This window comes from Eriocheir sinensis, chromosome 27 (genome assembly GCF_024679095.1).
Source record: "Eriocheir sinensis breed Jianghai 21 chromosome 27, ASM2467909v1, whole genome shotgun sequence".
In the NCBI taxonomy this organism is placed as follows: domain Eukaryota; kingdom Metazoa; phylum Arthropoda; class Malacostraca; order Decapoda; family Varunidae; genus Eriocheir; species Eriocheir sinensis.
The window spans coordinates 1,783,575-1,800,224 of NC_066535.1; the positions used below are offsets into that span (position 1 = coordinate 1,783,575).

Below are 16,650 nucleotides of genomic sequence, written 5' to 3' on the forward strand. Positions count from 1 at the left end.
AATGGGTGGGCAAGTGGGAATATGAGGGAGAAAATAAGGGGAGGAAAGTGAGTGACAGGAGTGGGAATGAATATTAAATGAAAACAAATGGAGTGAAAGGAAATGAAGGAGAGGCGAGGAATCAAAAGGATAAAACATCGTGGAAAAAAAAACCCGGATAAGAAAGAGTCCTTGAATGTGAAAATGAAAATAAAAATGATCGAGAAGGAAGTAAAGGTGAACAATCAGAAGAGCTAAGCAGAGAGAGAGAGAGAGAGAGAGAGAGAGAGAGAGAGAGAGAGAGAGAGAGAGAGAGAGAGGAGAGAGAGAGAGAGAGAGAGAGAGAGAGAGAGAGAGAGAGAGAGAGAGAGGAGAGAGAGAGAGAGAGAGAGAGAGAGAGAGAGAGAGAGAGAGAGAGAGAGAGAGAGAGAGAGAGAGAGAGAGAGAGAGAGAGAGAGAGAGAGAGAGAGAGAGAGAGAGAGAGAGAGAGAGAGAGAGAGAGAGAGAGAGAGATATCACCACCTGACAAATGCTAACACTTCTTCATTATTCCTCCAAGACGCCATCACGTAATTAACGCCTGACTGGGGACGATATGCCTCTATAAAGGGCGGGAAGACAGGGTCGGTGGGGGGAAGACATCTAAGGAGAAGGGGAGTGGATAGGGAGGAGACAGGAGGAAGAAATGTGAGGAATGGGCGGATGGATAGTGAGTTACGGGTGGCCGGGAAGGGAAGTGGAAAAAGAAAATGTGCAGGATAAAAGGAAGACATTCGATAAGTAGAGACAAAGGGTTGAAGGGAGGAAAAACAAAAGTCTGAGTAACACTACGAACGAAACAGAGGAGAAAAAGGAGGAAGGAAAGGGAGAAGCAAGGGGAAAAAAAGAAAAATTGACAGGCTTATCTCTCAATGTACATGAATAAGAGGGTGGATGACAAGAAAGGAGATGAAATAGGGAAGATAGAGACTGGAAATAGATGAGGCATCACTGAAGGAGTGTCGAGACTGGAGGCCTAACGCACCCTGTAGATGAGGCGCGTGGAGTAGACGCGAGGCAGGCGTCTGAGGGAGGGCGTGGCTCGCAGCAGCAGGGGTGTATAGGGGAGGTAGTGTTGCGGCACAACGGAGCGGGCACGGCGGAGCAGCGGCAGCAGCAGCCACCTCATCTGTAAGAAGGAAGAGTTGTAAGCATAGGGGGAAGGAAACCTGGCTGTCTAGAAAGAGGAGTGAATGACCTGGACTATGGGGAGGGAAAATTGGTACTAAAAGTAATATAGTTATAAAAAAAGTAGAATGACCTGGAGTCAGGGAAGGGAAAATTGGTAGTCTTGGAAGTTAAGTGAATGTCTTGGAATAACCTTGGCTCTTAGGGAGAAAGCCTGGTAGGTGGAGTAATGAAAGACCTTGAATGTTCTTTACGCTAGGAGATAAACTTCTAAGGATAGATATGACATGAAATGACTGGAAGTCCTGAGATACTATAAAAAGCTGGGAATATACCTATAACGGCCGAAGTCAATTTATAAATAAAGGTGGAAAAAGATTTAGGAGATGAAATTATGAGAAAAATGTAATGGCAAGTGAAATGAAAAGAATATAAGATAACATGGGATAGTACTTTTGTAGACCTGTCAGTGTCGGACACGAACGGAGGTGTAATTTAGAAACAGTTCAGAAACTACGTGACATAACTAGACTAAAGGGTTTGTCAGCCCCAAAGGAGTGTTGTGGTCGCTTCGATGGGCAAGGACATAATTACGAATAAATATTGACACACACACACACACACACACACACACACACACACACAGAGGGAAGCGGTGACTGAGTGGTTAGGGTACCGGTCCCGCGTTCTGGATGATGCTGGTTCGAATCCGCCGCTACCAACTGGGATTTTTCAGTAACCTCCGAGTGGCCTGAGACTACCTACATGCCGTCCTGAAGACCACCCATCAACCCGGACTCTAGAGGAACTATCCAAGGGAAACCAAGAATGATCTCCAAGGGGCAGCATGAGCCAAGAGTAGATGGCGCCCCTATAAACACTTGCCTGCGCCATGACGGGCTTGGGCCGACCATCAGTCCCAACCAAGAAAGCCTACCGGCGCTATTGGCCAGGATGTAAAAAACACACAAAAAAACAGTGATAGGCACACAAAGTGATCGAATCCCGGGCGGTCACATTTCCTTCGTTACGTGAGCAAGGTCGCCTCACAGGAGCATAACAAGAACCAATCACGACTTATCACTTGTCCGAAACTCCATCAGCCAGACACAAACAGGAGCCCTTTTACCTCCTCCCCTTCTCTCTCTCTCTCTCTCTCTCTCTCTCTCTCTCTCTCTCTCTCTCTCTCTCTCTCTCTCTCTCTCTCTCTCTCTCTCTCTCTCTCCCACGCCCGCGGCATAAGAAGGAAACTCGGGCGAACACACACAAGCGAGGGATATTGGAACGGAGACTAGTTCCCTTCCATCCAGTCTGTAACAGGAAGTCCATGAGAGTTGTGACCTTGACCGCGTCCATGGCAAAGCGATGGACGAGGGGCACGCGATAGTCACTATTAGGCTACACCTTTACGTAGTTGCTCTGTACTAATTCATTTACGTGTTCTGTATTTTGGTACGTAATATCGATAATGAGTTTGCATATAATTATACGAATATTTGACATTTACAACGTGTCCAGTGAAAGTCGTGCAATGGTTCACTCGAGTACATTTCTGGTCCCTCTTGCTGATGAGGATCGATACTGACGCATAACAGTACCGTGAAATATCGGCCTCTGGACTTTTACCTTTGCAACGGCTCGATACATTGACTGTTTCTTCTTCTTCTCTACGGAATTAGCAAAATATAGCTGTTTTCCCTTTGCTGCATTTTCTTGTGCAGGAGAATTGCTACATAAAACTCTCTTACCAGAGCGAGTAATGTGGTTTGTACTTTTCGACAAGTGTGAAATAAATATTTTCCTTGAGGAGGTGTCTTCCTTCTTTACAGTAATAATAGAGAGAGTTGTCCAAGGATTGTCATGGGGCCTTGTTGAGTGGGTAGTCAGGGGATTGTCAGTTTTTTTTTCCAAAAAATTGTCAGGAGATCGAGTGGGGGTCTTGTCCCGTGGGTCGTCAGAGGATTGTCAGGGCATTGTTTAGAGAGTAGTCAGGGGACTGTCAAGGGGCCTTGCTGCGTGGGTCGTCAGGGGTTTTCATGGGACACTGCTGAGTTGTCAGGGTATTGTCAGGGGCACTTGTGTGGGTCGTCTGGGGATTGTCATGTAGCATTGTTCTGAGTTGTCAGAAGATTGTCCGGGGGCCTTGTTGCGTCAATTGTCAGGGGGGTGTCATGGGATTGTTCAAAGTAGTCAAGGGATTGTTAGGAGTCCTTGTTGCGTGGATCGTCAGAAGATAATGAGTGCTTTATTTAGAGAATGTTCTGGGGATTGTCAGGAGGACTTGTTGTGTGGGTCGTCAATGGGTTGTCAGGGCATGGTTCAGAGAGTAGTCGGGCGACTGTCAGGAGGCCTGTTGCGAGAATCGTCAGGGGATATTCAGAGCATGGCTCAGAAAGTTGTCAAGGGAATGTTAGGGGGCCTTTTTGCGTGGGTCGTCATTATTAACATTAAGTAGTAGCAGTAGCAGTTACAGTAGTAGTAGTAGCAGTAGTAGTAGTAGTAGTAGTTGTAAACTTTAGAACACATTAGAATTGTACAGTCTAGAAGTACCGATGCGATCAAAGAGTTAGAAGTAGCTTCAGGAGAGCGGAAAGGAGCGGACAAAGGATAGCGTGGACAGCCTATGGGAGAGGAAGTGAAAGTAAAGGCAATTAGGGTAGAAGCCTACACGAGTTCTCGAAGGTAGGAAACTTTCTGAAATTGATAACGAAATGGAGAGAGTAAGACAACAATTTTTAAAACTTTTCCTCTCTTCTTTTACCGCCTCTCCTCCTCCTTCTTCTCCTCCGTTGCTTCTTCCGCGTCCTCATCCTCCACCTCCTCTTTCACTTTTTCCTTCTCCTCCTCCTCCTCCTTCTCCTCCTCCTCCTCCTCCTCCTCCTCCTCCTCCTCCTCCTCCTCCCCCTCTCCTCTTCCTCCTCCTCCTCCTCTGCCCCCATTACCTCCTCCGCCTCCACATCTGCCTCCTCCACCTCCGCCTTCTCCTACTCCTCCTCCTTTTTATGAAGACTACCAACGGTGTGTAACTCGAGACTTTACGCCACAAATAGCACAAAGTGGTGATAGCGAAGAGCACGTTAGGGTCTGGCTGGCCCAAACAACTCCTACTGGCTGACCTCCCCGACTCCTTGTAACCTGATGCCGGTGTTATTTCCCTTCCCTTGGCTTCTTCCCTTAGTGTCTGGCTGAGGCAACATCGCAGCAAACGTCAGGAAGGTAAAGAAAGCACCAAACATCAAAATTAAGTTCAAGTCGACGTAGTTTTTAGGAGGTGGAGGGATTTTGAGGGATTATTGAAAGAAAAGAAAGATAAAATAATTAGAAAAAGATGATTAAAACGTTGGAAAAGAAAGCTGAGAACAAAAAAAAACCGCCAAGACACAAAAACATTCTCCTATGCTGAGACTTTTTCCCGCGATAAGTTTAGACGATGAGTAAAGGAAAGGTAAATAGCGGGACTCATTTCGCGGAGTAACAACACTTAATGAGTTAATATAAACGAACAGACAGTACTAAATGACGCGATGTATTTATTCTTGGATTACTCAGGCCTGACGAAGTGAATGTGAGTTAACGCCGCCAGAGGCTCAAAGATTGACTGTATGGTTACGTATAAATATAGCAACGAAAAAAAAAAAAAGACTAACAAACAGGAATCTAAAACGGGGCTCACTTCATCTTGACACGTGTGAAGCCCAAGGGAGTGGCGGGAGCAGGATTGGATCTCATTGAAGAAAATAAGAGAAGTAGGGCAAATATTTCCTCCTTCCTTCACGGTCAATATATACCAGAAAAAAAGGGAAAAAAAACAACATCTGATATTCTTAGCATTAAAGAACTATTAAATGGACCAAGATTAATCTCAACTCCGAGTCATTTATAAACAAGGCCGGACAGGATGAAAGCAGGGTTAATATTTATGGGGAGAGGAAAGTTTGTAGATCCATAAGAGATAAGTTTAAGTATGGAGGCTGCGTTGAGTGTGGCGGAGAGAACGTTGTGTCATTCACCGCCCCCACAACACCGTAGGCCTCAACAATCACCACCACCACCACCCGGATCCGCATCAAGTTCATCCGTCACCACCACCGCCACTATCACAAGCCATCATCCTAACCACCACCATCACCACATCACAACGACCATCTTCACCACCACCATCACAACTATCATCACCACCACGTTACCACCACCACCATATCACTACCACCACCACCACCACATCGTAAACCACTATATTGATTACCACCATCACCACATAGCAGCCACCATCTTCACCACCACCATCACCACATCACAACCACCATCTTCACCATCACCACATCACAACCACCATCTTCACCACCAACATCACAACCACCATCTTCACCACCAACATCACAACCACCATCTTCACCACCAACATCACAACCACCATCTTCACCACCAACATCACAACCACCATCTTCACCACCACCATCACAACCACCATCTTCACCACCACCATCACAACCACCATCTTCAGAACCACATCACAACCACCATCCTAATCACCACCATCACAACCACCATCTTCATCACCACCATCAAAACCACCATCTTCACTACCATATCACAACCACCATCTTCACCACCACCATCAAAACCACCATCTTCACCGCCATATCACAACCACCATCTTCATCACCATCACCACCACATCCAAACTACCATATTCACCACCCCTTCCTCACCACAACCACCACCACCATCACCACCACATCCCCACCACGACCACCAGCCCTTAGAGTTCACCTATGGTCGCTAGGGAACCAATAAGGAATCTGGGTCACTGTAGGTCGTGTGTGGGTCATGTCGCCTCTCGTTCCAGGTCAAAGGTTAAATATTTCAGTGGAGGAGAGGGCGTAAATAGAAGAGGAACGGAGAGGAGAGGAGCGGGGGACTGTGAAGGGAGAAAAATGATGATAGACTAGGAGACGAGAAGAGGTGGTATACTGTGAAAGAAAGAGAGAGAGATGATGGGGGAAAGGCGAGTATATAATATGAAAGAGACAGAAGGAGAAGAGGTGAAGGATTATTAGAGGGTGAGAGAAAGGTAAAAGGGAAGATTACCATTACAGAAGAACCGGTTAAAGAAATGGATCAAGGTGGGAGTTTGTGGAAGGACTAGAAAGAGGTGCAAGGGAGACGAATGATCAGAGTAAAATAAATAGAGGATAAAAAGAAAAAGTAATAATTGCGAGAGGGCAAAGGGAAGGTGAATATAACGCGTACTGAGCTGGTAGATATGAAGGGCGAGAGACAGCTATAAGGGAAGGAAATTCTTATGTAGGTGATGAGCAAAGAGATGAGGTAGTAAATTAACAGGATGGTGAGAAGGAAGCGCTTGGAAGAAGTGCCTTTGTAAAGAGAAGCGAGGGGAGCAATGGAGAAGATAGGAAGATTGAGAAAGGAAGAAAGAGACGAAGATAAGAAGAGAAAAGATGAGGTAAAATAAGGAATGGAAAAAGAGGTGTTAGATTGTAGGACAGAATGAGGGTAGAGAAAAAAAAAATCCTCACGGTGTTAAACGAGAGAACAGGAAAGGATGAAAAGAAAATCTGCTATGATATAAAGAGAAAGTAAAGCTGAGAGACATTAAGAGATGACAAGTACAGACATATAAGCAAGGTATAAAAAGCACCAACAGACATAGGGCTCATCTGACCCCCTCTGTCCGTTTTCCCATCCGACCCTTCCCTTCCCTTATGCAAGAATCTCTCGTATGCAGCTTTCTCCCTTTGCCCATATCCAGTCTCCTAACCGGACCTTCCCATTCCTATGCAAGAACCTCCTGCACATATTTTTTTTCTCTCTCAGTTAGGTTGTCGTTTGTCGCTATTTTCAGGGCGAAACTTGAGGGCCACCTTTTTACAGACGGCGGCCATTATTTTGCCCTTCCTGCTACAAATTGGTGCTCTTCAGACCATGTTTTTTTTTTTAGTCGGCTCCAAAATCTCACGCTTTTTGTGCTGTTGTTTCATTCAGTTCCTCCAACCCGTTTTGCCAGACTCCCTGCAATCCAGTTCGGACACGATGCATCTATTTTTTTTCTATCATAAACAAGTGCTATTTTTATCATGAGTCCACTTTCGGAACGTTTAAAAATACCAGCTTTTTTTGTTATTCTCCATCGTTTCCTCCCAACCCTTATATCACTAGTCTCCCCCAAACAAACATTTCTCTCCTCTTTTGTGTATTAAGCAAACGTCTCAGGTTCCTTTCCCTTACCCTCGTTAGGTTACGTAAAATTCTTCTTCAATCGCTCAGACTTTCAGATAGTACACTCCAATTTACTATTCCTTATCATTCTCTATCTTATTTTTTGGTAACTATAGTATCCTAACAACTCTTCTTTATATTTTTCTTCCCTTTCTCTCCTTGCCTACCGACACTCAAGCACACCTTGCCTTTTACAGCTCGAAAAAGGGAGACTAATGGGATAACAGGGTGCACTCCTTTCATTGTAGTAGACACGTATTTTTCGAATAGGAGTTCTGTGAAAAATATTATTTTTATGACTTGGGTTCCTGTTGAGGTAAAAGTTTATATCACTGCAAATTCTGAAACATGCACTACTAACGATAGTTAAGTAGATTCATGCCAAATATTTTACTCATGGCATTGGTTATGTAGTGCAAAAAATACGCTGGCGAATGTTAAAAAATTATTACATGTCATGATGATATGTCTGACTCATTACCGGCATTGTTTACCAACAAAATTAGCTAATGATAATTGTGACATTACCATTAATCATTGATTGAAATGACAAATTGAAATTGAATAATTTTATGTAAAATAAATAGGCCTTAAAATGAACAAGTTATCATTGAGAGACAACATTACTTTTGGTCTTGGAGAAACAGGAGAACCGCGGACAGGACAAAAGGTGATCGGAAAAAATGAAAAATACAAAACAAATAGGAGTGGATTCAAAACATTATCAGAAACAGCCTCTGAATTATAGACTTCTGCACAGTTGCTCACCCCATCGAGACACGATTGATCACTTCTGGCCTTGGTTGTCATATTTCAGACATTTTCCCCTACCAAGAATGTGTATTACATTTTCTTTTACACAAATTGTTAAAAACAGAATCTCGTTGGTATATTCCAAGGTACACGAAATTTTCTGCACCTTGGTATCTATTAGTTAAAAAAAAAATCTAAGCTCAACACAAGGAGAGAAGATTTTAGGACGACGCCTGGCCTCTTGACTAGACAGTAATGCCCTACCTGGTGTGAAGGAAGGCCCACTACACTAAATACCATGTCTTTGCCCGACGTGTGGGTGACACAGCAGCCTAATGCACACCACCTCAGGAAATCTTATGAAACATAAATAATGGAAATATTCTTCAGACCAAATCCTGATGGTAGAGGAATGACGATCAAGGCAGCTCAACACAGTCATATGAAAGAAATATTGCAAGAAATAACTAGAAGACATTAAGGACGCCGATTATGCAAACTTTGACCGAAGACTTGCCTATAATGCACTGTGTCCAGGGATAAGGCAAAGCCCAATCATCAAAGGAAAAGAGAAACATGCACATGGTGTCCGCAGTGCATCACGGCGAGGTGTGCAGCGATTGGCTTCAGGTGTTGGAGGGAGGACTGTGAATTCAAAGCACAAACAGAGGAAATAATGCAAACGACTAAGGGTGACGAATATAAGGGTTCTGATCAAGGGACACGGGATGACCTGCAGGCTGTAAGATGGCCAAGGTTACCAGTGTTTGAGTGTGACACCGTGAGTAAATGAGTGAGTGGAAGCGGATGGATGGGTGGTAGTATCCTCCCCCCCCCCAATTAGGAACCCTTCAAAGTTACTTATGGTCTTAAATGCAAAATTCGGCAATACGCTTGTCGCTGGACGTCGCGTATCTCTTTCACATGAGTCTAATTCAATTATTCCTTGCAGCAGCGTCCATTTGCACGTCAAAAGAATTTCATTTAGAGTGTTTTCAAATCTAATGTGTGAATCTGAAGTGTTTGTATAACGTCCCCACTTAATCTTCCCTCTCGAGGATCAGACACCCGCTGCCGTCTCCGCCGCCGCAGTCCCTTATAGAAGGGATCCCGGCGCGCCAAGGATCCAAGTGATGAGGTTAATACTGAAGCTCCTCCTTACCTCTCCAACTTTTTCTTGTAATAATCTTGTTGCCGTTTCTCTTTAGATTTAATGATATTTGCATTGCTCGTGCTGATGCTCCGCTTTACATCATAAGTCTTGTTGCCGCCCTTGAGCTGCCAGTTCTAGTTACATTTGTGTTACCTCAGTTGCTGTACAGCCTTGGTGCCTCGGTTATGTTTCTTAGCTCCCTACACTCTTGGGTCACTGTGAAGTGTTGGACTGCGTCTAATGATGAAATATAAAGGAGGACCAGAAGGAGGAGGGGAAGAGGAGAAATAAGAGGAGGAGGAGGAGGAGGAAGAGGAGGAGAACACATGAAAACATAGAACTGCAGGCAACAGAAAAGCGGTTGGCTTACAGCCTGCTCTATACTCCGTTCCAGCTGAGGTGACAACAAATCAGGCGAGAGGCCCCTCGCTATAGACGATGTAGGAAGAGCATAGCCGCTCTGTTGCTGATGATTGGTTTCAGATATCCTGATGGGTGCTGGGCAAAAAGTGTTGGAGAGCGGGCAATCAAGAGAGCTTTCATATTTTACTAAAGTTTCTTCACATTTGGTGTCACCTGAGGTGGAATAGAGTAATAGTGGTATAATCAGCCCGTCGTGCACATCAGGGATCTAGGGAACAGATGGAAGCACGACGCAAGAAAATATAAGATAATGCGATTTTTAAAGGACTTGGTCGTCTTTGCATTAATACTTCTAATGGAAGACTGATCCATCGGCTGATGATTCACTTCGAGAAGAAACTCGTGTTCGTAGCTCTACTACGTTCCCTCGCTTGAATTAACTGACCGTTTTTTCTAGTTCTCGGGTTAGTTTGGAGCTCAAAAAACTGATATTGAGTCAATTGGGTTGTTTTTCATAAGGCTGTACCCTAAAAGACGGCATCATTTTCATAGCGCGGATGATGATGACGATTATGGTGACGACGATGATGATGATGATGATTACGGTGACGGCGATGATGATGATGATGATGATGATGGGAGGAGGAGGAGGAGGAGGAGGAGGAAGAGGAGACAAAATGCATCAAGAATACAGTCGGAAGGAGTAACAGGAGGAACAAATGAGGAAAAAAAAGAGGGTAAGAGTAAAAACAAAATAGAAAAAGAAGCAATAAGTGTATGGAAAAAAAAACGAAAGGAAGAGAAAAATAAAAGAAAGAACACCACTTGAACCCACACAGGTAAATGAAAAAGAGAATAAACACGATACGAAAGGCGAGCAAGTGGTATTATGTGAGAGATGAAAAAAACAGGTGAAGATAATTAGGAGCAGGAGAGTGGAGAGGGAATGGAGAACTAGATGGGAGCAGTAAAATTAAACAAGAATGAAAATATAATAGAAAATTGAAACATAAGAAAATAAACACTGTGCCAACATTAATTGTAATCAAAACTGTGTATGTATTTTAATAATATATTTCCTTTATGTGAGAAATGTGATATAGGGCTGTGGAAATTCATTAACTAGGTTTTAATCTGTTGGTAAGGGGTTGGTAACATAAATACAGTATATGATTTAATGTACTGATAAAATTATTAAAATATACTTTATATGATATATTGAAAACAATAAAACTGGCTTATAGGGCTGTGATAAACTCGACTCCCCTACACCGACTTATTAATTAATTCTTTTATCAGGTAACGAACTTTTCTGTAACATTTCTTTTCAAACATCGACAGAAATATATACAAAAGATAGGTTTTAGTCTTTGCCCCAAAACGCTCCTAAAGAACTGGAGAAAAAAATATGGTAAGGGACTTTTGACAGCATCGGATCCACGCAGAAACTACACGTGTAGAAAACTTAAGCCTCGGAAAAAGTTGGAGTAGAAAAAAGAAACAAGGGAAAAATACTTAATACAAAAAATGTAGCGTCTCTCTCTCTCTCTCTCTCTCTCTCTCTCTCTCTCTCTCTCTCTCTCTCTCTCTCTCTCTCTCTCTCTCTCTCTCTCTCTCAAACAAGCTCTACATTTACAAACTTAGCTCAATAATTCGCTTTGGCTTCCCTTCATTCAAGTGCGCACGGATGAAAGGAGGAGGAGGAGGAGGAGGAGGAGGAAGGATGAAGAGATGGAGGAGGAGGAGGAGGATCTACTTTTCCAATTAGGCAGTAACAACAGCAATTTACGTGTGTCACTCCGTTTGTCACTTGGGCCTCACCTTCGCGCCGTGATCAGCCGAACTCAGTCCCTCTCGGGTAATTGGTGACTTGATCTAATTAGGCAGGTGATATCTTAATGGTGATTGGCTGCCTAAAGTCAAGTATATTTTCCTGCCAGGCCGGTGATATCTTAGTGGTGATTCTGCTAACAGTTTTACTCTTCCGTTCGTCTCCTCACTGCGTTTTCTTTCATTCGGTCCTAACTTCATTTATTTTCGTTGTATTCCCCTTCACTTTCCACCTCTGTACTCACTCCAGCCTCAGTTCTCCATCTCTCGTTCCCAGTCTTCCTATATCACTCCCTCCTTCTATCATACCTCACTATCCATTTCTCTTCGATGTCTCTCTCTTCTCACAACCCATTGCCTTAATCTTCCACTTCTACACTCAAGCCTGCTTCACTGCTTCATTCATCAGCGCCCTTTCTTTCCTGGTCTTGCTGCCTCACCATCTCCCTGCACCTTACCTTAACATCCTTGGCTCCTCCCTTCTCACTAACCATTGCCTCAGTCTTTCTGCACTCACTCTAGCATCACCTCGCCAACAGTCAATATCTCCCTCCTGGTCTGCCTACCTTACCACCTCCTTGCACTTTACCTCATTACTCTTGGCTCTTCAATCTCTCCCTTCTTACGCTCCTCCACCGCCACGTGCTAATCTCAGGAGGCACAAAAATCCTAATGTGCCTGTCACCCGCACCGGTCAGGTCATAAAGCTCTGAGGCGAGGGAGAGAAAACTTTGGAATTAAGGAAAACGCGGGATGAGGACCATCAACACCACCTCCACCTTGACCAATCTGTTAGTAAAGTTTGTGGTTACATTTTTTGTTTCTTTATTTTTTCTTCTTCTTCTTCTTCTTCTTCTGAGAGAGAGAGAGAGAGAGAGAGAGAGAGAGAGAGAGAGAGAGAGAGAGAGAGAGAGAGAGAGAGAGAGAGAGAGAGAGAGAGAGAGAGAGAGAGAGAGAGAGAGAGAGAGAGAGAGAGAGAGAGAGAGAGAGAGAGAGAGAGAGAGAGAGAGAGAGAGAGAGAGAGAGAGAGAGGAGAGAGAGAGAGAGAGAGAGAGAGAGAGAGAGAGAGAGAGAGAGAGAGAGAGAGAGAGAGAGAGAGAGAGAGAGAGAGAGAGAGAGAGAGAGAGAGAGAGAGAGAAATCGTGTATTATGAACTATGAAAAAAATAATCCCGCATCATCAACAGCAGATTATCTCGTGAGCTTTGAATATTTATTTTTGTTACTCGTCTTTCCGATTTTCTGGTCTACAATAGCATAAAAGAAAATGTACGAGCTCGTCTGTCTTTGAAATGTTAAGTGCATACTCCGTGTAGTTAAATTTTTAGTTCAAAGTTTTGTTATATATTCACCGTTCTTATTTTGACTGCATTTCTCATTTCCGTGTATAAAAAAATATAATATGTTCCTTTTCATTGTTATTCCAGATACCATCTTTTTCGGTTTTAATATTTTTTCAATTATTTTTTGCAGGTTATGTCGTAAGGTTCAGTGTTTTGTTTTATACAACTTAGTGGTGCCCTCGACATCGAAAACAATAAAAGAACAGCGTCTTCATTTTCTTCTTTTTCTTCGTGTTTCCCTTGTCTTATCGAGTCTTCCTTGGTTCTCATCCTCCGATATTGGCATAATAATGCGATTTGCTTCCCCTCACGCTTTTTATTCTCGTTTTTATCTGTTCCCTTAACCCAACCCACTTTTACCTCGCTGATCCTGGCTCTCGGTCTTCCTCCTCCTCCTCGCTCCTCCTCCTCGCTCCTCCTCTTCGTCCTCCTTGTGCTCCTCCTCCTCCTCCTCTTTACTTTGCATGACAATAAATGCACACCAAGTTTTCATCTGGAGTTGTATGACGGCTTCGAGGTGCAAAAAGAACATGTTGACAGGAGAGGGAGTACTTTGATTTTTTTTATGAACTGTGCTGTTTTTCGTCACTAATTATTTTTAGGGCATGTTTGTCTTTTGTCTATTAGTTTATCTGTTCATAACTAGATGGTGTGGCTGTGCGTGGATCTCCGTTGGTTGGTTTGTTCCGTAGAGTATACTTGTTTGTCTGTTACGGAGCGCACCTTTGTCCTTCATCTTCTGCTGAGGGGCGCGGTGGTCTAGAGGGCTAGAGCGTCAAGCTATGGAAGTGGAGATATAGGGCGAGGTGGTTCGAATCCCATTGCCACCGCGCGAGATTAGGGCATCCGGTCTTAAGCTCTAAGCCACAACCACAAAACAGCGACCAAGAACAGCGACCTCATATGAACACGGGTAAAAGATTAAGCACTCCTTTCCCCTCTCTCTCTCTCTCTCTCTCTGCAAACTTTGGCAGGGCAGGAGGGGGTTGGTGGGAGGAAGGATGGGTGAGCAAACTTGTCGCTGCACCTCGATAATGATTCCTTCCCAAAGATATGAATGTGTGCTGTGGATTTATGGTTGAGCTTTTTAATTTATCTCCCAGTGTTAGGGTGAGTGAATATTTTTTTCAGGGCATATAAAAGTTTGAGTTCTGTTCGTTGGAGGGACTGGGGAGGAACAGGAGACTATCCCTCTTTAAGCCACCTAATGTTCCTCTGCGACACACAAGGAAGGACTTGTGTGCTGAACTCCAACCAGAAAAGTCTTTGGGTTAACTCGCATTTACGTATTTTTTTTTCTATTATGGAGCTGCAGTATTGTTTAAACATTTTACATTACCGAGGTATGAGAGCGAGTGTTTAAGTTGCCAAATCCAATAAGAAGGTAAACAATTTAGGTAATCATTTTCAAAAGAACTTTTATATCGGGGTGTAGGAGGCCTATTTATATTGTCACAACAGTAATGCTATTTTTCTGTTTTTACTCCAATAAAAAATAATATAAATGTTAAAACCTTACTCCGTATTTTCTTTCAGTAAAGTTGAAAGGGTTAAGCACAGATGTACACAACCGCTTGTAGAATAGATCAGGAAAACGTACGACTAATAAACATCAACCGCCTTCTACTTCAACGCTCCGGTACAAGGACGGACCTAACGAACTCTACATTGTCCTTCCCTCTCCCCGGCCTGTCACTTAATTGCTCCGTGTGAATGGGTGTTCTGGTGAAGGCAATGAATCTGTTGATTAACGCATCCTTTTTTTACACAAAAGTTGACAATATTATTACGTATTCCTTATAAGTTTCTCTTAATGAGGTGCGAGGCAGCTTTACGGTAATCACTTTGAATTATTAAGTAGGCCACAATCTCTCTATGATGAAAATTTAAAAATAAAAAATAAAACGTTGGGGCTGAGTCATGTTCCCGCCGCGCCGCCACAACAAACAGAGGCCGCTGCTTCACCGCTCCCCTTAATTAACAAACAACGATCGGCCTTGTCTAATATTCATGCAGAAACAAAGGCTGTTGTCATTCCTTATATACACACAGGCAGTCAGGTACACATTCTGCGGGTATATCAGCAAAGTTCATGAGAGACTTTTGCAGTACCTCACCTTAATTACTTCCCACTAAGAGCCTTCCACTGTGACGGTCTGATCAACACTATTCAATTTCCAACACAAGAGTAATACTCGAGTCAAATCATTATTACATTGCCTTACCTCAGTACCCTCACATATAACCATCCTCAATCACAACCAACATGACCTTATAAATAAACAAAGAAAAAATAGACCCTTTAACAAATACTGGAGCATTACCTTACACCATTGCCTTCACAAACACACTCTTCGTCATACACAATCAACGTGATCTAATGAATTGTACAACCATCCTCATAAAAAAAACATGACCCTAACAAACAATACAAAAAACAATAAAAGTACAACCCTTTCGCAACACTGCCACATATTTTCACAACCGTTCAGGATCATCGTAGCTTGACACCACTTAACACTGGCCAACACCACGGCAATCAAAGTATTACCAGCACCAGCACCCCATCCCCACCAGTACCTCCACCCACATCATCACCCCCACCCCCACCACCTGGCACCTCTCCCCCTTTACTTACCTGGTGTGGCGCCATGACGTAGCTGAGCACCGTGTCGTTCACCTGAAAGTAGTGTTCCTTCTGCAGCAGGAAAGTGTTGTCTGGGGCCGGGAGAGAGGGGGGAAGAAAGTGATGGATGATTGCTGATATTGTTGTTGTTATTATTATTATTATTATTATTATTATTATTATTATTATTATTATTATTATTATTATTATTATTATTATTATTATTTTTATTGGTAAAGGAGGAGTAAGAAAACACAGTTGTAAATATAATACACCATTGTTTCCTTCCTCCTCCTTTACCTAACTTGTCGAAAACTGTCTACATTACTATTATGATCATTATGATTTCCAATACTATCATTATTATCCTTACCATTGATATATTATTATTATTATTATTATTATTATTATTATTATTATTATTATTATTATTATTATTATTGTGACTAAGATCCAAGTCAGGAATAAAGTGTTCCGTACTCAGTCCATGTTGCAATCCCACCTACCTACATATTATAATTTTTTCATCGTTATTTTTATGAAGATTATCAACACAATTTTTACAGGTATCATAATCATCCTTATTACAATCTCCACCCCCATGAAGCAGAACTAACACCACAACCCTTACACAAGCAACACAAGCACCCAAACAGCCTCATTAAGAGCCGTTATTCAATCACTACACAAAAACAATAAACAAAAGAACCCTCTAATTGGAAGGGAACACGCACGGAGGGCTCCCCACTCATGTAACACATTAATTACTTTCCTGTAAACTAGGTCGGAGAAGGTACTGACTGATTTTGCAACTTAAAAGCACTGCAAAAACTTTTTAGTGTAAACACCCTGCAGTAAACTTCGTCGAGTTAAAGCACAGCGATAAACTTTGTGCGTCAACACCCGGAAAGTTAGGGCTGGGCGAGGGGCGCGACGTGTGAGGGAGCAGGAGGAAAACCCGCCAGCGCCTCGCTTATAACATGGAGGTAATGGCCGATGATTAGAGAGGATGGGAGGACGTTATGATAATCAAGGATGGCCAACGACAAATAATTACTAGACGGGGACGCCAATCTAGCGCTAATGAAGAAAAGAAAGCAATAACACCTTGGGGAGAAGGGAGGCAGCAGGAAGTGAAGAGGAGCAAGGGAGACTGAAGTGGAAGAGGGCCAAGTGGACGGAGGGAGGCGTGAAAGA

General features: G+C 43.1%; 1 protein-coding gene across 2 annotated transcripts in view; it reads right to left on the minus strand.

Annotated features, from left to right (window-relative positions):
• Window positions 1–16,650, minus strand: part of LOC127003977 (uncharacterized) — a 71,554-nt gene that overhangs the window by 41,268 nt on the left and 13,636 nt on the right. For both annotated transcript variants that reach the window (XM_050871057.1, XM_050871058.1), the window contains exons 3-4: window positions 15,466–15,545; window positions 1,004–1,147 (exon numbers count right to left, since the gene is read on the minus strand). In XM_050871057.1, coding sequence (XP_050727014.1) covers window positions 1,004–1,147; window positions 15,466–15,545 — 224 coding nt within the window. The remainder of the gene's footprint in view (window positions 1–1,003; window positions 1,148–15,465; window positions 15,546–16,650) is intronic.